This window comes from Chelonia mydas, chromosome 1 (assembly GCF_015237465.2).
Source record: "Chelonia mydas isolate rCheMyd1 chromosome 1, rCheMyd1.pri.v2, whole genome shotgun sequence".
In the NCBI taxonomy this organism is placed as follows: Eukaryota; Metazoa; Chordata; order Testudines; family Cheloniidae; genus Chelonia; species Chelonia mydas.
Window position 1 is genome coordinate 272,836,909 of NC_057849.1, and position 23,711 is coordinate 272,860,619.

At 40.3% G+C, this 23,711-nt stretch overlaps 1 protein-coding gene across 3 annotated transcripts in view; it reads left to right on the top strand.

Annotated features, from left to right (window-relative positions):
• The window catches only part of SLC6A15 (solute carrier family 6 member 15), a 55,253-nt gene that overhangs the window by 25,948 nt on the left and 5,594 nt on the right, over nucleotides 1-23,711 (top strand). For all 3 annotated transcript variants that reach the window (XM_007069602.4, XM_027831736.3, XM_037885676.2), the window contains 8 exons: nucleotides 4,026-4,183; nucleotides 4,632-4,758; nucleotides 9,985-10,166; nucleotides 12,881-12,991; nucleotides 15,659-15,900; nucleotides 16,005-16,197; nucleotides 18,894-19,086; nucleotides 22,243-22,402. In XM_007069602.4, the coding sequence (XP_007069664.2) occupies nucleotides 4,026-4,183; nucleotides 4,632-4,758; nucleotides 9,985-10,166; nucleotides 12,881-12,991; nucleotides 15,659-15,900; nucleotides 16,005-16,197; nucleotides 18,894-19,086; nucleotides 22,243-22,402 (1,366 nt within the window). The remainder of the gene's footprint in view (nucleotides 1-4,025; nucleotides 4,184-4,631; nucleotides 4,759-9,984; nucleotides 10,167-12,880; nucleotides 12,992-15,658; nucleotides 15,901-16,004; nucleotides 16,198-18,893; nucleotides 19,087-22,242; nucleotides 22,403-23,711) is intronic.

The window sequence follows — 23,711 nt, forward strand, 5'->3', positions numbered from 1 at the left end:
GAGTCATGCACAGCTTTAATCCAAGCATTCTGAAATTGATAGTTTGGGATGTTAGGTCAGAAAATATGACAGTAACATCCTATTACAATAGATAATTTTATTAGAGGACAAATTATTTTATATACAGATCTGAACTATAAAGCTATATTAACACATATTTTAATGTTACAACTTGCACCTTCAAAAGGAAAAATATTTTTAAGATATAGAACAGAACTGTGGCATGAAAATACAGAAATCATACCAAGCTGTGACACTCAAAAGGGCTATCTTGATAGTTGGCATGTGGAGCCACTTTTACCTGTGTACTCTGCTAATTTAGGATGCTGTTAGGAAATATGGCCAAATGTTGCCCAAATTGAATAGGAATTATCCTAATTTGTCATGTACACTAGAACACCCATGTGCCAAGTTTTCATGCATTGGAAAGAATGCTTTCATATAATTCCCATTTGTGACAGTGTGAGGATGACACTGCAAGACGCTGAAACAAAACATATTTGTTCTGATTCTATGCTGACTTGGATGATCAGATAGTAAATGTGAAAAATTAAGATGGGGTAGGGGGAATAGGCACCTATATAAGACAAAGCCCTGAATATCAGGGACTGTTCCTCTAAAATCGGGACATCTGGACACCCTGCTGCTGACCTATACCTGTGCACTGAAAATAACAGAGTTGTACAGAATCATAGAATATCAGGGTTGGAAGGGACCTCAGGAGGTCATCTAGTCCAATCCCCTGCTCAAAGCAGGACCAATCCCCAATTTTTGCCCCAGATCCCAAATGGCCCCCTCAAGGGTTGAACTCACAACCCTGGGTTTAGCAGGCCAATGCTCAAACCACTGAGCTATCCCTCCCCCCAAAGATATAAGGGTATAAGACAATGCAGAATTATGCAAGGGTAAATTTGGCCCATTGGTTTAATTGATAAATCTTGCAACCTACAACTGGCGTACAAGAGGGCCCCAATTCCGCACAGGAGTTAAGTATGTGCTTAACTTTAGACCCTTGTGGTTAAGCTTGTAGGTTGAGATGTTGAAGACATGGGTTCAGTTCTTGCTCTAGTACAGACATGCTGGGTAACATTAGTCAGTTAAGTGGACATTTTTAAAGGTATTTAAGCACTGCTCCACTCACCATTACAAGGCCCAAGAAATTTAGACAGCTAAGTCTCATTTTCAAAAGTGACTTAGGTACTTAGGAGCCTAAATCTCACTGAAAGTTTTTTGCAACATCACACAATCCCTTTATAGGTCAAAAATGTGCACTTTTGCTGCTCTGGTGGCAGTTAACACACACAGTGTCTGAAGGTAGGTTGATTTAGCATGTGATTATATCACTACTATTCTGATGAGTGTGATTATATGCACACAAAATCTAGCACAATCAAGTAGCCAGATCAGAGAGGCTCACTCCTTGGGAAGGTTTGGCTGGAAATGATATACATTTACTTAACAAAAAGCGCTTTGTAAACATGAGATTTCTTGGTTTTTCTAATTTTAAAAGATGCATGAGCATTTTCCGATGAATACTACACTATCTGTATGATGGAAAACCATTTCTACAAGTGACAGGCAGAGATTAAAACTGGAAGGGTATCAACTGCTTTAATAGAATCATAGAACTATGGGGCTGAAAGGGACACTGAGCGATCATCTTGTCTATCCCCAGATGCTGAGACATGATTAGTATGCCTAGACTATTTCTGATAGGTGTTTGTCTAACCTGTTCTTAAAATCCTCAGTGACAGGGATTCTGTAACCTCCTAGATAACCTGTTCCAGTGCTTAACTATCCTTATAGTTAGAAAGTATTTCCTAATACCTAACCTAAATCTCCCTTGCTTCAAATTAACCCCATTACTTCTTGTTCTACCGTTGGTGGACATGGAGAACAATTAATCACAACAATCTGTTACATATTTGAAAATTACATATTTGCTATCATGACCAAACCCCCTCCCCCCCCCCCCTCAGTTTTTCTTGTCAAGAATAAACGTGGCCAATTCTTTCAATCTTCCTTTGCAGGTGATGTTTTCTAAACCTCTTATTTTTGTTGTGCTCCTCTGGACTCTCCCTTTTTTCCACAACTTCCACAACAAGTGTGGTGTCCAAAACTGGACTCAGTACTCCAGCTGAGTCTGCACCAGTGCCAACTAGAGCGAGACAGTTGTCTCCCTTGCTCTAGATATGACACAACTGTTTATACACCCCAGAATGATATTTGCTTTTTTTGCAGCAGCATCACATTCTTGGCCCATATTCAGTTTGTGATCTGCTATAACCCCCAGCTCTTTTTCTGCAGTACTACTGCCTCGCCATTTATTTCCCATTTTGTTTTTGTGCACTTGATTTTTCCTTTCTAACTGCAATACTTTGCCCTTGTCTATACTGAATTTCATCTTTTTGATTTCTGACCAATTCTCCAAGGTAATCAAGATAAATTAAAATTCCAATCTGACCTTCCAAAGTGCTTGCAACCTCTTTAAGCTTGGTGTTGTCTGTACATTTTTCAAGTGTACTCTCTACATTCAATGAAATTAATGACAATGTTTAATAGTACCAGACCCAGGAGTGACTGCTGTGAGACCCCACTTGATATGTCTTCCCAATTTGACAGTGAACTACAGATAACTATTCTTTGAGTATGTTTTTTCAACCTGTTGGGCACCCACTGTATAATAATTTCATCTAGACCACATTTCCCTCATTTGCTTATGAGACTGTCATGTGGGACTGTGTCAAAAGCCTCACTAAAGTCCAGATATATCATATCTACTGCTTCCCCCTATCCATTAGGCCATGTATCCTGTCAAAGAAAAATAAGAAAATTAGAGTAGTTTAGAATGATTTATACTTGGTAGTCCATGTTGGCTATTCCTTATCACCTTATTGTCCTCTAGCTGCTTACTAATGTATTATTTAATAATTTGTTCCGGTATCTTTTTGGGTATCAAGGTTAGGAGGACTGCTCTATAATTCCCCAGGACCTTTTTCCCCTTTTTAAAGACAGGTACTAATGTGTGCTCTTCTCCAGGACCTCATCTGTCCTCTAAAAGTTCTCTGAGATAATTGCTAATGGTTCACCTTGCTTCAGCTAGTTCCTTAAGTGGTCTTGGGTAAGTTTCATCTGGCCCTGCTGACTTGAAGATATCTAACTTATTTAAATGTTCTTTAACCTGTTCTTACCCTATTCTGGTCTGTAATCTTTCTCACTTGTTAATATTGTGTTAAGCATCTAGTCACAATTAATCTTTTCAATGGAGCCTGAAGGAAAAAAAAAACACACACACACTTTAAACACTTGAGCCATTTGTAAAAAGAAAAGGAGTACTTGTGGCACCTTAGAGACTAACCAATTTATCTGAGCATGAGCTTTCGTGAGCTACAGCTCACTTCATCGGATGCATACTGTGGAAATTGCAGAAGACATTATATACACAGAGACCATGAAACAATACCTCCTCCCACCCCACTCTCCTGCTGGTAATAGCTTATCTAAAGTGATCATCAAGTTGGGCCATTTCCAGCACAAATCCAGGTTTTCTCACCGTCCGCCCCCCCCCCACACACACACACACAAACTCACTCTCCTGCTGGTAATAGCCCATTCAAAGTGACCACTCTCCTTACAACGTGCATGAAAATCAAGTGAGCCATTTCCAGCACAAATCCAGGTTTTCTCACCCCCCCACCCCCATACACACACAAACTCACTCTCCTGCTGGTAATAGCTTATCCAAAGTGACCACTCTCCCTACAATGTGCATGATAATCAAGGTGGGCCATTTCCAGCACAAATCCAGGTTTTCTCACCCCCCCTCCCCCCAAACACACACACAAACTCACTCTCCTGCTGGTACTCCTTTTCTTTTTGCGAATATAGACTAACACGGCTGTTACTCTGAATTCAGCCATTTGTGTCATCCATTATTTGTTCTCCTTTCAGAAATTTACACCAGCCCCTGACTTAGAAGACTCTTCCTCATCCTAATAGTGATTGATGTCCTCTTGTTTTCATAGGTGCATATCTTGTGCCATACTTAATTTTGCTGATGATAATAGGGATTCCACTTTTTTTCCTGGAGCTTTCTGTGGGCCAGAGAATCCGACGAGGAAGCATTGGCGTATGGAATTACATCAGCCCCACGCTCGGTGGAATTGGTTTTGCAAGCTGTGTGGTAAGTTCGTAATTTACATAGTTTGATGTTCTCCAGAGCATCACAATGAAATACATTGGGACTTTCTGCTCAGTTTTAACCAAAGGTTAATAATTTTTGTTCTAGCTCCAAAGTCAATTCACAATGTTTACAGAATCCGTAAAGCTCATATTCTAATATATAAAAATATTAGTCTTTTTGGAGGAAGAGAATCTGCTAAAATATTAGCAAGGTATGCATGATAAACACAGGGGAAAAAAAACCAAGAATTTGGAAAGTATTGGACTTTAAATATATCCACAAGGGCCAAATCACGGAGCCTTTATTCATTCCTTACTTAGGCAAAATTCTCATTAATTTCAGTAGCAATTTTATGTAGTGCTGGATTTAGATCATTGTTTTATTTACTTTATCTTATGATATGCAATTGTTCAATAAAGCTTTTAAAATATCTTGTTTTATACTTCAGGTATGTTTCTTTGTGGCCCTCTACTACAATGTCATCATTGGATGGAGTTTGTTTTACTTTTCTCAGTCGTTTCAGCACCCCTTGCCATGGGATCAGTGTCCTTTGGTGAAAAATACTTCTCATACCTGTAAGTCTTGGATATATTCTTTTTTTTTTTAAAGTCACGTTGGGCTTGATCCAAAATCCACTGAAGTCAAGGGCAGTCTTTCCACTGATTTCAGTGGGCTTTGAGTTAGACCCTTTATTTGGATATCACCATTTAAAAAACAACAACTTTTTTTAAGGCTGTCAAACAATTTAAAAAATTAATCACGATTAATCGTGCAATTAAAAAAAATAATTGTGATTAATCACATGATTAATCGCACTGTTAAACGATTTATTTAATTTTTTGGATGTTTTTTACATTTTCAAATATATTGATTTCAATTACAACACAGAATACAAAGTATACAGTGCTCACTTTATATTTATTTTTTATTATAAATCTTTGCACTGTAAAAAACAAAAGAGTATTTTTCAATTCACCTAATACAAGTACTGTAGTACACTCTCTTTATCATGAAAGTTGAACTTACAAATTTAGAGTTATGTACAAGAAAAAAAACTACATTCAAAAACAAAACAATGTAAAACTTCAGAGCCTACAAGTCCACTCAGTACTATTTCTTATTCAGCCAATCGCTCAGACAAACAAGTTTGGTTACAATTTGCAAGAGATAATGCTGCCCGCTTCTTGTTTACAATGTCACCTGAAAGTGAGAACAGGCTTTCGCATGGCACTGTTGTAACCTGCATCGCAAGATGTGCCAGATGCGCTAAAGATTCATACGTCTCTTCGTGCTTCAACCACCATTCCAAAGGACATGGGTCCATGCGTCCATGCAGATGACGGTTCTGCTCGATAACAATACAAAGAAAAGCAGACCTACACATGTTCATTTTCATCATCTGAATCTGATGCCACTGGCAGAAGGTTGATTTCCTTTTTTGGGGGTTCGGGTTCTGTAGTTTCCGCATCTGAGTGTTGCTCTTTTAAGACTTCTGAAAGCATGCTCCACACCTCGTCCCTCTCAGATTCTTAAACCTTGGGTCCAATGCTGTAACTAATTTTAGAAATCTCACAATGGTATCTTTTTTGCGTTTTGTCAAATCTGCTGTGAAACTGTTCTTAAAACGAACATGTGCTGTGTCATCAACTGCGAATGCTGTAACATGAAATATATGGCAGAATGTGGGTAAAACAGAACAGGGGACATACAATTCTCCCCCAAGAATGTCAGTCACAAATTTAATTAATGCATTATTTTTTTAATGAGTATCATCATAATGGAGGCATATCCTCTGGAATGGTGGCTGAAGCATGAAGGGGGCATATGAATGTTTAGCATATCTGGCACATAAATAACTTGCAACGATGGCTACAAAAGTGCCATGTGAAGGCCTGTTCTCACTTGCAGGTGACATTGTAAATAAGAAGCAGGCAGCAGTATTCCCCATAAATGTAAACAAACTTGTTTGTCTTAGTGACTGGTTGAACAAGAAGGACTGAGTGGAGGTGTAAGCTCTAAAGTTTTATGTTGTTTTGTTTCTGAGTGCAGTTATGTAACAAAAAAAATCTGCATTTGTAAATTACACTGTCACAATAAAGAGATTGCTCTACAGTACTTGTATGAGGTGAATTGAAAAATACTACAGTAAAAGCTGTTTTATCCGGCACTTCACCAGCTGGAAAGCTCTATAAACTGGCATTTCTGATCTTCATTGAAATTCCAGTTTATAGTCCAGTTGGCGTGAGGCCAGCAGGGGGTTGGGGTTTGGGAGGGAGTGTGGAGCGCAGGCTCTGGGAGGGAGTTTGGGAGCGGGAGGGAGCTTGGGGCGTGAGAGGGAGTGCAGGGTACTGGATACGGGGCTCCTGTCCTGGCTGCTCCTAGGCGTAGGCATGGTAGGTGGCTCTCGGCGCCGTGCCTGCCCCACCCCAAGCACTAGCAACGCAGCTCCCATTGGCTGGCAACCATGGCCAATGGGAGCTGTGGGGGCGGCGCCTGTGGGAGGAGGCTCAGGCAGTGCGCAGAGCTGCCTGCCATGCCTACACATAGGAGCAGCTAGGATGGTCACCGCTTGCAGGGAGCCACTTGAGGTGAGTGGCTCCCAGATCCGGCACTCCGCACTCCCTCCTGGCCCCCAAGCCACTGCCCTGAGTCCCCTCCTGCACCCAAACTCCCTCCCTCTTATTTAACCAGAATTTTTCACTTACAACGTGAGCTTTTGATATGCCCTATGCAGGTTCCGGGGCAGCTGAGGAGGCGGTATGTGCTACTCAACTTTCTGGGTTCATCAGTAATATCCCTGGACTCTGGAGTGATTACTGATGATCCCGGGAAGCTGAGTAGCAGATACTACCTTCTCAGCCACCCCAGAACCTGCATGGGGCATAATAACAAGCAAAAACTTCCTCCACCAAACCCACAACAGGGCTTCCGGAGGCAGTGGCTGTGCCATGGGAGGCTGAGCTGGCATATTATACTCGCCGCCCATGTCCATTTCCCCCTTTCCCCTATATAATGCTTCACTTATCACTTTGCCTTTGTCTGAGATTTTTAAACAGCACAAGGGGAGAGAGAAAAAAAGCAACACATTTCAAACCACAAATATTGACAGGAGGATTCAGGGACAGGTTTCTGGTCTGTACAGGCATCAGTACTGTCCCGAGACTACCTTTACCTCATTGAAAAAAACACTGACTAGACTTCAAACCTAAAATAAGGCAGATATGGTGTTATGATGCATAAAAAGAAAAATAACCCACCTGACGTCTAAGAAAAAAAGGCAGAATTTGGAAAAGGCCTAATAATGTAAAAAGGTCATTTGAAGGATAACCGGGCTGATTGAATGCTAACCTCTTAGGAAATATTTTGATGAGGAAAGTTATAGGCTAAACTATAAATATACTTTTCTAATTTTAATCATGAGTTGTATATTTACTTTGACTTGGCCACAAATGGAAGATGTAATCGCAGAGGAAACTTTTCTATATTTAATACTGTATGTCAAAGCTCCCTGTGGCTACATTAAGATGTTTTCTTTGAGGACATAGTTGTACGCTGATAACATCTGGATTATATTTTCCATTAGTGATTTCAGTGGCATGTTTGTTCAGTGTCCTAATGAAAACACGTTAGACAACAGAAAGCCCAAAAGAATCAGTGAAATACCTGTGAATTAAATACCTGTCTGACTCATAAATAAGTAGGAATTGGAGAATTAGCGATTGGTTTATAGTCATAATGCGATAATCCTATCCTGGCACATCATGAAGCACAACTAAGTGCTTCTTGTACCTAGGATTTGATTACCTCATGATGACTGACCATACACCTAGAAGTAGGAAACATTTCTTTTGATTTTTTTATTTTTATCTTAAATATTCAGTGTGTGCTGTTTGTTTATTTTCTGCATGAAGAAGACGACCAATTTGAAATGTTGCAAATAATTTCTTTATGAAGTCTTTTCCCAGTTTTGATTGCTTTTTCAATACCCGGAGGCAGATTTCCAGCTCATATAAGTTGTCATAGCTTCATAATTGCCAGGAAAATGCATACTAGCCATAATGGAGCTAGGACAATTTATAACAGCTGAGGATCTGCCCTTTGTATTAATTAGACTTTAAAATAAACCTCTTTCCTCCATAAGCTATTTTGATTCAAGAGCTAGATTAGAAATGCTATTATTTAAAAATGTAAGTGAATTTTATGTGTCTTTTTTAAAAAAAATCCTTTAAAATACATTTTAAAATACATTAACAGTTTGATAAGTATAAGATTATTGGAAAACTCATGGTAGCATTACAGTACTATAAAATATCACTACTGTAATACACATAACCACTTTCAGTTCAACATAACAATATAAGGACCCTGTTTTCAAGTGCTTTAACACTTTGGTATCATTAAATCATTATTTTGACTTGTAAAATAGTCATTTATGTGCCTACCTGCCAGACTGAGTGTGTGTATGGAGGATCTGGATATTCTTTTGAGGCACCCTGTAAAAGGGCACTCACCTCTTGAGCACCTCCTACTGGCTGAACCCCTGCATGCTGCGGGCCAACTTTGCTGTGTCTTCAGTAGCTTGGCCATGTGGCCAAGTCAAAAAGTCCAAAAGAATTCCTTCCAGGTATTAAAGAGTCCAATAACTAAACAGTCTATTTCACCTCAGTAGGGTCTTCAGCCCTGGCTCTTGGCCCTTTAAATATGGTGCATTGTTTGGGCTCCCAGATAAGGCCTCTCCTCTTCCTGGCATTTATGCCATTTTACAAATGCTCCATAAGGGAACCTGGGCCCATCCCCTCCTCTGGGGGCCCACCTAAGGACTCTATACACAGCAGCCACATACTGCTTACTCCAATCCTCTGCTGCTGTTTCCCTGGGCCTCTTCCTTCCAGGCCCTTTTATTTCCAGCTCTATCTCAGGGCCAATATCTGCAGTCTCAGAGTAAGTGCAGCTAGCCTTAAACTCTAGCTACTTGTCAGGCTCCTTTGGCCAGAGAGGCCCTCCCTCACTCCTCTGGTCCCAGCCAGCAATTGATCTGCTAAGGCCCTGCAGCTCCTTTTATCTAAGCCTGCTGGGCTCTGATTGGCTGTTGCTTGTCCTTCTAGCTATTGGAGGACAAGTCTCTCTAGCTTCCAAGATGGCTTCTACAGTGAGGCCTCTTTAGGTAGGCCTGGAGGACTCACTTTTTCTACCTTTTCCTCCCACCGTGCTGCTTCCTGGGATAGGGTGTGGCAGAGCAGTGGGGCCTCCAGAGGCGGGCCATGAAGGCCTAGTACATCCCATCACACACACTTGTTTGAAAATGGCTTCACCGTATTTATTCCAAAATTAATATCATCCACATGTCAAAATAACTTTACAGTACATTATTTTCCCTAATGCTAATGGAAAACCTGGAATTCAGCCTTGTGCAGAAAACTATGTACAAGACGTGCACGACTCAAAGCTCTATTTTGAGGGCTTACATGGGATTTAGGTGATTCATAGGCTTTGGGTTGGTGTTCTGTGCACGAATGGATTTCATTTCCAGGGCGTAGAGTTGGGTATTTTTTCAAGGGCTGTATACAAAACTTTCCATTCAGTGGCCTCAAATTCCATCTTTGAACTGTGATATTTTCATATTAATAGACTTTAATCACTTTGTGTGTGTGGATTTACTTTTTCAGTAAAATGATGCCACCATGGTAATAAAATATATCAGAACTAATTCCAGGTTGGTGTGATGATTTGCTGGAAGACTGTGAAGGTACTTTCTACCCAATGTCCAAAGATCAATAATGATTTATTGACTTTTTTGCCAGTTGTGGAGCCTGAGTGTGAAAAAAGCTCTGCTACCACCTATTACTGGTACAGAGAAGCACTGAACATTTCCAACTCTCTCTCAGAGAGTGGGGGTCTGAACTGGAAAATGACTCTGTGCTTGCTGGCTGCCTGGGTTCTGGTTTGCCTGGCAATGATCAAAGGCATTCAGTCTTCAGGCAAAGTGAGTATATTCTTTATCTTAATTACAGTGTTTTACTTCTCTGTACATTCTTACTTGCCACTTCCTTTGCCTGCCCTCTCATAAAATCTGCATGGTCAGACTAAAGGTTGTGACTCATCTAGCATTTTTATAATCTCAAGTAGAGAACTGTTGGTACCTATGCATTAAAACTATAGACATAACATTTGGTTATAAAGAAAGAGGGAGGGCTGAAGTCTGAGAACCCTTTTTGTTTTCATTCGACATAAATAATGCAGGTAATTTCACCTCTGTTTTATTGCATCACTGATACATGTGCATATGTTTCTATGTATCAGATAAAGAGGTGAGATGCTCTTACCACATCCATGCCTATTTACAGCAAGGTAGATTGGGTCCTTATGATCCATTATCATTTTGATCCCATGTCTCACAGGCGTCCATGCTGCTGTAACATCCTTTATCATGAGGGCCGGATACAGCTCCCTTTGGAAGCCGGGATTGTTCCTTTTTTATCAGCCATCCCCTTTTGCTGCTGAGGAGGAGGAGGACAGCAATAGATGCTACAGAGTAATTCTCATGCTCGTACTCTCTCATGCACTCTCTGTGTGTCAAAGAGTCATTTGGGCCAGCAAGAGAGTAAAAGAGAGCACAAACATGAAAATGACTCCATAGTCCAGTGGTTAGAGCACTGAGGACCCAGCCCTCCTGTGCCAATGACTAATTATCCAGAGTGTGCAGCTTCAGCAGGAGAGAACTCCCACAACAGAATATGCCATAGCCCAGTGGCAGATCCCTGCTCAAATCCCTTCACCTCCTCAGGTCTTGAACTGTGAGTCTCCCATGTTCCAGGAGAATACCCTAACCACTGGGCTAAATGTTATGAGGGAAGTTGTCCTCTTCCTCCTTCTCCTGTCTGTTTTGTGTAAACTCGCCTGAGGGGCCCAATCCATTAGCTGTATTTGGAGGCTGTCCACAATCTGGCCCCACACATGACTGAGGTGACAAAAAGTCTTCACCGGATCTGTGAATTGCTCTGGGGATTAGGCAGGAGATAGGCGTGCAGGTGCCTAGAGTGAGGCAGCAGTGTACATTCTCAGAGGCAGAATCATAGGTCCCTAGGGAAATTTTAAAGGAAAATCTTAGGTGCCAAGTGAGTTTAGGCACCTACAGGGTTCAGTGGAAATTTTATGCGTCACAGTAAAGCCTAAAACTGGGACAGTCAATAAAGTTACACGTGCGTGAAAATATTTACAGGGTTAGGTCGTAAGTAGGGCTGGCTCAACTAGCATTTAGAAAGGAGACACCTGAGGTATGCTGCAGGAAGGTCTGAAGTTGTGGAGGGGCATTTTGGGATGGACCTAGAAGGTGGCAATGGCAATAATCCTCTCCCCACGTTCATCCTCCAGTTATTCCTGATCCTAAGTGAGTCTGCAAAATTTGTATTTAACATGACTGCAAGTACTCACCTAGAACTTCCACCCATAATCTCCTGCCCTGGAGGCAAGAGGATTGAGTCATGCCAGGCTGTATTATAAAATACTAGCCAAATTTAAGGGAATTCATCTTTCCTCCACATACAGTCCCAGATAAGAAAAAAAAAGTTGCCCTTAAGACTGGTTGGTTCTGATGCCTCATGGTTGACAGCATCATCTGCCCCCTTCTTTGCAATTAGAAAATCTTGTGATAGGATGTTACATCAGATCATTGGAAATTATCACATGCCTCTTTAGCATATTCCAGTAACAGAAATGATTTAAGTGCGGCCTGTTTTGACACATTACAAAACGACTGAGCTTTTCAAGCACCAAATTAATTTACTGGCCTTTTCAAGAACAGTTAAGGAATGACAGATAGCATTTCACTTACTGGATACTGTTTTCTTTCCGCTATGAGATCAGATAAATTAACAGTAAAGCAAAAAGATATTTATCACCAGGGGTGGAAAGTATCTCAGAAAATTAAGCTTTATGCTTTTAAAACCAAATGAAGTCAGGCCTCAAGTATAATGTAAAAACCTGGTCCTTAGCTGCATGGGTGCTGTAGCATCTATGAGTAGGGTTCTCCTGGCTCAGAAAGTTGACCAGGATTGTATTCTAGGGCTCTAAAGTGTACTAACTTCTGTGCCTACTAGCCCAGTGAGATGTTATCTTCAGGTGAGGGGGAATGGTCCAATCCCTATGGAACATGGCTCAAACCCCATGGATCTTGGGGCATTTGCACACTGTTTTGGACTCCCCTTCCTTCTTGGCAGTACAAATTATTTGGTGGGGTGTACCCACTGGGCTACCTGTTATCCCCCTCCCAAAGAGTGTACAAGTTGCAGATTATAACAATGCTGCAAGAAGCAGACACATTCTTCATCATGATTTCTGCCTGAAACAGAGTAAATTTAGAAGCGGAAGCAAAGTGCTTAAGAATGGCTGCTCCCCCAAGAATGGCTGCTCATCAGGACTGACATACCCATTGGATTTCCATGGAACCCCAATTCTGTGTTGTTCAACCAACCAGACCAGATATTGTACTATAACTGTTTCTGCAATTTGGGGAACGATTTGAGTAACATTATCTTGCTTTTGCTCCTTTCTGCACCATAGAGAGGAACAGAGAGTCTGTCTTGCAATTTAATCTTGTTCATGCAATTGTACCATGAAAAGGCACTGACTATAGAAAATGAAACTCTGAGAAAATAAAGGCCATAAATGTCTTTTAAATGATCTTTTAATGTTTTTCAGATCATGTATTTTAGTTCCCTTTTCCCTTATGTGGTACTTATATGCTTTCTAGTCAGAGGACTGCTCTTAAATGGTTCCATGGATGGAATTCGTCACATGTTTACACCTAAGGTATGTGCTTAGTTTCCATTGAATGTACACTTACGGCTTCAATGGCAAATTGTTCATTTATGAATTCTTTGAATAATAAAACACTGGACTCAGCAGCCTTCTTTCAGTGCCTGCTCCCATTGTAATTAATGGGAATTTTTCCATTGACTTCAGTGGCACAGGATCAAGCCCTTAGAGCCTACCTGCTCAGAAATACATACGGGATCTATTCCTGTTTCTGTACAAGTCAGTTCTACAGCTGAGTTAAGTGGAAGCAGGACTGGCCTTCACAGATAAATGTTAAATAATATATGATAAAACTGAAGGGGCCATAGTGGCCAGAGAAAAATAACAAGAATGTTACCCCTTGTTTGAATGTAAGGAGCACCATCGATAGGTTAAAATGACCTGCGTTAGCAATCATATTATTTTTTACTTTCATGATAGTAATGCTTAGAGTCCCTAACTGAGATCCAGGCCCATTGAGTTAGGCCCTGTACAAACGCATAGTAAGAGACAGTCCATGCCCTAAATTAGCTTACCATCTAAATAGGCAAGACAGTTGCCAGGTGGTTGTGAGGAAGTCTTATTCCAATTTCTACAGATAGAAAACCAAGGCACAGAGATATTAGGTGACTTGCCCACGGTCATACAGGAAACCTGTAGCAGAGGCAGGAATTGAACTGAGAGCTCCTGAGTTGTATTTCAGTGCTTCACCTGAGAGCTCCTGATTTACATTTCAGTGCTTCAAACACAAGACTATCTTTCTTTTAATCATAAAGACACTCTGGGGCCAGATCCTGAAGGACGCTAAGCTCCACAACTCCCACTGAGTAAAAGGGACTCAGCATCTCTCAGGATTTGGCCCATCATGATTTAAATATAGTCGTGAGTACATTACAAATAATGTTTTATTTAAAATACTGATAATTTTTTAATTAAAAGAGTTTAGTAATAAAATTGTTCAAATAAATAATGTTTAAAGAAAAATTGTATTCTTAATATTTTCTATTGGTCTCGAGAAGTGTGTCTCAAAACCTGATTTTCTTTACTATCAAGTGATGGTGTAAATACAGGAGGGGATCATGTTGTTTGCAGTGTATATAACCAGAAGATTGTCAATTGAACATTGGCTTGATGTAAATAGAGTAGCAAACAAAATACATGTGGGCCTGATTCAAAACCCATTAAAGTCAGTTACTAGGGCAGAAATATCACAGTATGTGGAGAAATGTTTCCTTTTACTGCACAAAAACTGAAATGAAAATGCTTTATATTAACAGAGTGAATAAAAATGTGAAAAAAATGTTGTGACATGCTGGTAGGAATTAAGAGTGTATGTTTAGCTCCATCTAGTGAGCAAGCACTAGAAATGATTGTGTGATAGATACACACAACATTTGAAGTATCGGTAGAGTATATCTGTTTGTATCATTTGTAATTACAGTACTGTGCATCTTTACAGAAAAATATATATTTCCACCTTCACGCTAAAGATCCGTTTGTCAGGACTTCCAGGACCAGAATTAGCTTTATGAAAATAGCTCCTTTACTGTTTACATGCGATATATATAATCTTTCAGCTTTTCCAGGAAGTTGGAAACTTTTCTAAAATTGTATTAAAGTAACTTGAGGCATATTTTGCTTAAAGTAAGGAAAAACAATTCATATTTTGATGCTTTTATTTTCTTATTAAACTAATGACATTTAAATATAAAGTATGTCATCAAACTTAAGGTCTTTTAATGTTATATATAATTTCATAACATATTTATGAAGGTATGGTTCAGTTTGATCTCAGTAGACAAATCTAATATGACCACCTTAACCATCAACTTCTGATCTTCTTTGAGATCTATGGAAGAAAAACAACATAGAAGAACTAGACAGTGTTGCTATTCTGTTGTGATCTACTAATTGGGTAGATACAAGATAAACAGGGGATGGAGTATAAATTATCTAGTTTCACCAAAGGCATTCATTGAAATTGGATTGGCTGAAGAAGCAATGCAAATGGAATTTACAATCAATTTTCAGTGCAGGGCCAAAATTTTCACTTGGATATGTGATCTATTTAAGTCAGCAAGAGGTTTATGTGTATATTTGAAGACAGAATTTGACCCACAAATATCAGCATAGGTTATAGTGGCCAGAGTTTACTCTGCTCAGTGAATCTTTCTGCACAGACTAGAACGTAAGTGCATTCACAGAACTCTCTCCTTTTTATACAACAAAATTCCACATGATGCTTCATGTAATTCATTTTTGCTATTCAAACAATCTTCAACATACTTTATTTTAATTTTATAAAGGAAATGTACCCCAAAATATCTTAACAATTGCAGCTCAAATCAGTTAATCCACAGTTAAACTGGAAACGTACTACAATGTGGCCTCCAATACCGGGGTAAAACTAGCTACCATTTTAATAATGATCTTAACTGGCCAATGGTGCCTCATTGTGTTCCTCTTGCACCATGTGTAAAGCCAGTAGAAATCTTGGCCCATACTTTCCTCCAATGGTATAATTAATATTCAGCTTTGTTCTAATACTGTATAAATAATTTTACATTTGTGCTTTAGCATTTTAGTTGGTGTGGGTTATTTTACAGGATTATATGTTGTCTATCCATACAAAAGAAGTACTGTATTTTGTAGCTGACGTATATTGTGTCTAATTTCAAACAGCTTGAAATAATGCTGGAGCCCAAGGTCTGGAGAGAAGCTGCTACTCAGGTGTTCTTTGCCTTAGGGCTTGGATTTGGTGGAGTCATTGCCTTTTCAAGCTACAACAAGAGAGACAACAACTGCCATTTCGATGCTGTTCTGGTGTCCTTCATCAATTTTTTCACTTCTGTGCTGGCAACTTTGGTGGTGTTTGCTGTTCTGGGCTTCAAAGCAAATATCATAAATGAGATATGCATTACCCAGTATGAATATTCATTTCTTTTCTTCATTTTTATGTTATATTTCACTTAGGAATTCACACAAGAAATCCTCTGATTTATTATCACTATTTCATTGTGTTTTACAGAAATTCAGAAAAGATTTTAAAACTTTTGAAAATAGGCAATCTGAGCCAGGATATGATCCCCCATCATATCAATTTCTCTAGCATTACAGCAGATGATTACAATTTAGTTTATGACATCATTCAGAAAGTTAAAGAAGAAGAATTTCCTGCTCTTGACCTGAAATCCTGTCTGATTGAAGATGAACTTAATAAGGTTAGAATGATGTTTGTGTCTTCAATGCAAAGATTTTGAATGATTGGGTATTTTATTAGCCATCTGTTATTGTGAAATATAAAGAATGCAATATTTTATACTAGGTATTGGCAACCTTTGGCATGCAGCCTGTCAGGGAAATCTTCTGGCAGGCCGGGATGGTTTGTTTACCTGCAGCATCCGCAGGTTTGGCCGATCGCAGCTCCCACTGGCCACGGTTCACCATTCCATGCCAACTGGGGCTGTGGGAAGTGGCGGCCAGCACATCCTGCGGCCTGCACCGCTTCCCGCAGCCCTCATTGGCCTGGAACAGCCACGGCCAGTTGGAGCTGTGATTGGCCGAACCTGCGGACGCTGCAGGGAAACAAACCGTCCTGGCACGCCAGCGAATTTCCCCTACGGGCTGCATGCCAAAGGTTACCGATCACTGTTGTATACCTAAAAGTTGCTTTATTTTCTGAACAGCCTCATCTGTAAACAGATGGGCCTGATCTAAAGCCCCAATCAGATTTTTTTGGATCAGGCCCCTAATCAATGTCTCTGCACTGAGTGACTGTATGCTATCGTCATAGAATCATAGAATATCAGGGTTGGAAGGGACCTTAGGAGGTCATCTAGTCCAACCCCCTGCTCAAAGCAGGACCAATCCCCAATTAAATCATTCCAGCGAGGGCTTTGTCAAGCCTGACCTTAAAAACTTCTAAGGAAGGAGATTCTACCACCTTCCTAGGTAACGCATTCCAGTGTTTCACCACCCTCCTAGTGAAAAAGTTTTTCCTAATATCCAACCTAAACCTCCCCCACTGCAACTTGAGACCATTACTCCTTGTCCTGTCCTCTTCTACCACTGAGAATAGTCTAGAACCATCCTCTTTGGAACCACCTCTCAGGTAGTTGAAAGCAGCTATCAAATCCCCCTTCATTCTTCTCTTCTGCAGACTAAACAATCCCAGTTCCCTCAGCCTCTCCTCATAAGTCATGTGTTCCAGACCCCTAATCATTTTTGTTGCCCTTCTCTGGACTCTCTCCAATTTATCCACATCCTTCTTGTAGTGTGGGGCCCAAAACTGGACACAGTACTCCAGATGAGGCCTCACCAATGTCGAATAGAGGGGAACGATCACGTCCCTCGATCTGCTCGCTATGCCCCTACTTATACATCCCAAAATGCCATTGGCCTTCTTGGCAACAAGGACACACTGTTGACTCATATCCAGCTTCTTGTCCACTGCCACCCCTAGGTCCTTTTCCGCAGAACTGCTGCCTAGCCATTCGGTCCCTAGTCTGTAGCGGTGCATTGGGTTTTTCCGTCCTAAGTGCAGGACCCTGCACTTATCCTTGTTGAACCTCATCAGATTTCTTTTGGCCCAATCCTCCAATTTGTCTAGATCCCTCTGTATCCTATCCCTGCCCTCCAGCGTATCTACCACTCCTCCTAGTTTAGTATCATCCGCAAATTTGCTGAGAGTGCAATCCACACCATCCTCCAGATCATTTATGAAGATATTGAACAAAACTGGGCCCAGGACCGACCCTTGGAGCACTCCACTTGATACCGACTGCCAACTAGACATGGAGCCATTGATCACTACCTGTTGAGCCCGACAATCTAGCCAACTTTCTACCCACCTTATAGTGCATTCATCCAGCCCATACTTCTTTAACTTGCAGGCAAGAATACTGTGGGAGACCGTGTCAAAAGCTTTGCTAAAGTCAAGAAACAATACATCCACTGCTTTCCCTTCATCCACAGAACCAGTAATCTCATCATAGAAGGCGATTAGATTAGTCAGGCATGACCTTCCCTTGGTGAATCCATGCTGACTGTTCCTGATCACTTTCCTCTCGTGTAAGTGCTTCAGGATTGATTCCTTGAGGACCTGCTCCATGATTTTTCCTGGGACTGAGGTGAGGCTGACTGGCCTGTAGTTCCCAGGATCCTCCTTCTTCCCTTTTTTAAAGATTGGCACTACATTAGCCTTTTTCCAGTCATCCGGGACGTCCCCCGTTCGCCACGAGTTTTCAAAGATAGTGGCCAATGGCTCTGCAATCACAGCTTCCAATTCCTTTAGCACACTCGGATGCAACGCGTCTGGCCCCATGGACTTGTGCACGTCCAGCTTTTCTAAATAGTCCCTAACCACCTCTTTCTCCACAGAGGGCTGGCCACCTACTCCCCATGCTGTGATGCCCAGCGCAGCAGTCTGGGAGCTGACCTTGTTCATGAAGACAGAGGCAAAAAAAGCATTGAGTACATTAGCTTTTTCCACATCCTCTGTCACTAGGTTGCCTCCCTTATTCAGTAAGGGGCCCACACTTTCCTTGGTTTTCTTCTTGTTGCCAACATACCTGAAGAAACCCTTCTTGTTACTCTTGACATCTCTTGCTAGCTGCAGCTCCAGGTGCGATTTGGCCCTCCTGATTTCATTCCTACATGCCCGAGCAATATTTTTATACTCTTCCCTGGTCATTTGTCCAATCTTCCAATCTGGTCAAGATATACTGATCCTGAAATCATAAAATATAATGAGCCTGATTTTCAGAATTTCTGAGCATGCAATATTATGAGTGGGAGGCAGAATTTGTGAACGCAAGCTTACAAAAATATGTAAATAAATACTGACCTACTATTATTTTGACTCACAGTTTGCGCTGTTGTTTCCATTAATCATCTTATGTGGATTTCTTATTGACAGGCTGTTCAAGGCACCGGTTTAGCTTTTATTGCCTTTACAGAAGCAATGACCCACTTCCCTGCTTCTCCTTTCTGGTCAGTGATGTTCTTCCTCATGCTGGTAAATTTGGGACTTGGCAGTATGTTTGGAACCATTGAAGGAATCATCACACCTATTGTTGATACTTTCAAAGTGAGGAAAGAAATTCTTACTGGTGAGTTTTACAAGTTTTCATCTCTCGTTAGCCCCGTAAAATAGGTCTCCTCCTTACAGATGGAAAAGTCTTTGGAGAAGAATAAGAGGTATTTTATGTTTTTGTTGGCATGAGGAGGTGCACCATGGAATATAGCATAGTGTTATTTAACTGCAGTCCAGTCTGTACTCTCTATCCCCCCCGACATACATAGCTCCATAAAGAATTTTTCTTGTTTGCAATTCAAGTTGTATAATAGTTTCCACTGTGAGCTCCTTTATAGTCAGTCATTCTTAAGTCTCCCAAAATGTTGGCCATTCAAGCATGGACAAGTATGACAATGTAAACAAAAAAGAATGAAAAAAAAAATAAATATAAGATGCTAAAAGTTATGCACAAAGAGGAATGGAAGTTTCACATGCAGCCTTAATAGTGAGTGGCTTGTCCTGATTTATGAGTGATTAATGGGGCATCCTTAACCATCTTTTACTAATCTTTTCTTTGGATAGAGAAAAAAATGAGGTAAAGAAATAAACAGTGAGATGAAATTTGCTGTTCAAAAAGTCTGTAGAACTACCACAGTGGACCAAGGAAATTGCCCATTCACTCTGATAGCCTACCGCCAGAAATGGCCTATGTCAGACATTTATGAAAAAGATAGCATCCCTGCACCCACCATTCATAAAAAATACATTTTTACTGAGAGTCAGGCCGAGCCAGCAATGCACTAGGCTCCTATGCAATTTTGAAAACCCCACTAGGCGCCTTTCTAAATCTTAGGTGCCTGAATATCTTTAAAAATCTGGCCTTGGAGAACTTAGTTAACAAAAAGAACAGGAGTACTTGTGACATCTTAGAGACTAACAAATTTATTAGAGCATAACATTTTGTGGGCTACAGCCCACTTCATTGGATGCATAGAATGGAACATATAATAAGCAGATATATATATACATACAGAGAAGGTGGAAGTTGCCATACAAACTGTAAGAGGCTAATTAATTTAATTTAATTTAATTAGCCTCTTACAGTTTGTCTGGCAACTTCCACCTTCTCTGTATGTGTATATATATCATCTTACTATATGTTCCATTCTATGCATCCGATGAAGTGGGCTGTAGCCCACAAAATGTTATGCTCTAATAAATTTGTTAGTCTCTAAGGTGCCACAAGTACTCCTGTTCTTTTTGCGAATGCAGACTGACATGGCTGCTACTCTGAAACCTGTCAGTATGTAAGCCACTTAGTTAACAAGTGGTGTTTAAAAGGAAACATGTGCTTCAGTTGTTTGCTGGATCAGGGCCTTACCATTTGCACAAAGGCTAATCAGCAGATATTCATGAGTGCTGAGCCATTGAGTAGAAATGCTCACCACTTCTGAAAAACAGCCCTTACGTTCTTTTGCTTCTTTAAAACCCTATCAAATAACTCATGTAACATTAACATAGTTTGAAAATTAGCTACTTGTTCTGAATGTGTATATGAATGCCCTGTTGCCACGGAATACAATTTTAACACTTCACAATAAACCTTTGTTATGATTTAGGAATTTAAATAATAAAAAACGAAATAAAGTTCCATGATACTACTTTAATCTAACACTTTTTCTGAGTGCTGTGCATTGGTTTTACCTCCATGATTCCGTTTATGTCAGTTGGACTCAAGGGATTACAATTTAGTGTAATGTTTTCAGAATTGATCTCCAGTCTCCAAATTCTACCCTGGATTACGGCAATACAATGCCAGTTGAATTGCGCAGCATAAAAAACAACAGGAGAATTTAGCGTGAAGAGTCATAGATACCCACAAATCTGCAATTTTGATTAAAGTGTTCCTGCATTAGTAACTTGCAGAATTATGGGCCTGATTCAGCAAAGCACTCAAGTATCTTCGAATCTCCATTGCCTTCATTGAGACTTATCACATGCTTAAATGCTTTGGGGTGTATGTGTTCAGTTACATTAGTGCTCTTATCAGAGTCTCCATATACAGATTGTTGCATACTCTGGCTATATACAACATGAAGGCACAGAGGGGAGAGTTAACAATTCAGGGCTAATCTAAAGTCTGAGGGTGGGATTTTCAAAAGTACACAGTATGGGTCTAAATCTGTTTCCCTGAAGTCTCTAGGATCACTCCTATTGACTTCAGGGGGAGCAATTAGGCCAGCGCTGAGCACTTCTGAAGATTCCACACTAACTTTCCCTGCTTTTGTCAATTTGTGTTGGGCCCTGAATGCTATGGTTAACATCCATTTTTTAGTTTAATAGACGTTTCTTCTGCAATGCTTTAATTCAAAACTTTTTCTCCAAAAGACATTAATAAAGTAAACAACAGCGGCTACATGATAAAAAAAGAGAAGTTTATTTTTATATGACCATATTTACAAGATTATTGTTCTCTTCCCTTACAGTACTTAAGTCAATACATATATTGGCTGGAGTATAACCAGTGGCCATTATGGAGTACTGTTACACTTTGGGGCCAATCCTAATTTTTTCCAGAATTTGTCTCACTGTATTACTGTTGTAGGGCCCAGTCCTGCTCCCACTGAAGCCAATGGCAAGAAATCCCATTGACTTTCATCATGAATTTCATTGACTTTGGGACGGAGATTTCCAGCTGGACTTTAGAAGAAGAAAAGGTTGTGATGCTCTTGCTTTGAAAGCAAGTAAATGCAGATAGTTCCCATGGCAAGTGAATGCAATCTGAATTGAAGTGACAGTGAATGATTCTACCTAGTAAACCTATATAGCTGTTTGGTTTTGAAAAATCTGGTCTAAAACTTTGACCCACTTAACTTTCTTTGATGGAAAGAGAGAACTAAGCATGCACTGCATTAAATGTTCTGTTTTCCTGGATTCTACCCTTACATTCACTTTAAGTGTCTAATGATAAATAGTCCTTGGTTCAGCAAAGAACTTACTTTGCTGAGTAAGGGCTGCCTTTCATTCTAGTAATTCAGATTGTGACTGTTTGCTGCCTAGGGAACGGCTAAGATTCCTTTTATGGCTTTACTGTGCCAGTGCAAAGGTGGAAAGGAAAGAAGGGAAAACTAGTGTCACCCTAGAGTAAAGCAAAACAATAATGATTTTGATTAGGTAACTCTTTCTTTCTTCCTTTCTTTCTCTGATGCATGATTATGGTTACAATTCTCATTTCTGTCCTTTGTTCCAGTCATCTGCTGTCTGGTAGCATTTTCAATTGGCCTGATCTTTGTGCAGCGCTCTGGAAATTATTTTGTCACAATGTTTGATGATTACTCTGCTACTCTGCCTCTACTTATCGTGGTCATTTTGGAGAATATTGCCATTTCTCAAGTTTATGGGATAGACAAGTAAGTTCAGGAAATGGAGTTGTTCCTTTCTGTGATGGTTAATATGTTGACACTATTCATCGTTATCCTTGTTATTGTTTTAGTTGTATAGGATCAACAGCCCTCTGGATGTGGTAAAAACAGATCCCTGCCCCAAAGAGCTTTCAGATTATCTAGGCAGAATACAAAAGCAGAGAAGGGAAGGGGAATGATGAACTCAAGGGTGAAATCAAGCCTTCATCTTGGGGTTGTTGTTTTTTTTGTGTGCGTAGGTACATTATTTTTGGTAGGTTATGGGTATCAGGGTGGGTGAGCCTGTGCTTGTAGGACTCCTGAGTGAAGTGCATTTTTAAGGATGGATTTGGAGAATATATTGGACCAGGGTAGGAGGAGGGTTCTAAATCTATGGGGGCAGCATGGAAGAAGGCCTGCAACAATGAGTAGTAGGGGGACACAGAGTGTTGATTAGACCAGTGCAACAGAGGAGAGGAAATCAGTGGAAAGAGACAAGGTCAGAGAGATGGTCAGGATGAGAAAGGCCTTGAAGTCAAGGAAGAGGAGTATAAATTTGATCTAGACAGAAAGGGGAAGCCAATGGAAGGATTTCAAGAAGAGATAAACATACAGTAGTGGGTGAGGAACAATATATGATTTTTGACAGATTGAATTATTTTACATAGACTAGAGGGGGTATGAGCAGGTGTCAGGGAGGTCAACAATGAAGAAATTCCAGTAGCTGAGGTGAGAAATAATCAGGCCCTGGACAGTTTTATCAGTGACCTGGGAGAAAACATAAAGTCATCACTGATAAAGTTTGCAGATGACACAAAAATTGGGGGTGTGTAAGTAATGAAGAGGTCACTGGTACAGAGTGATCTGGATTGTTTGGTAAACTGGTCTCGAGCAAACTGTATGTGTTTCAATACAGTTAAATGTAAAGGTATAAGGAACAAAGAATGTAGGCCATACTTATAGGATGGGGCTCTTTATCCTGGGAGGCAGGAAAAAGTTTTGGGGTTTGTAGTAGATAATCAGCTGAACATAAGCTCCCAATGCAATGTTGTGGCCAAAAGGGTTAATGCAGTCCTTCAATGCATAAACAAGAAAATATCAAGTAGAAGTGGAGAGGTTACTTTACCTCTGTATCTAGCACTGGTGCAACTGCTGCTGGAATGCTGTGTCCAGTTCTGGTGTACACAGTGCAAGAAGTAGGTTGATAAATTGGAGAAGATTCAGAGAAGAGCTACAAGAATGATGAAAGTGGAAAATATTATAGTGCCTTATACTGATAGACTCAAGGAGTTCAATCTATTTAGCTCAGCAAAAAGAA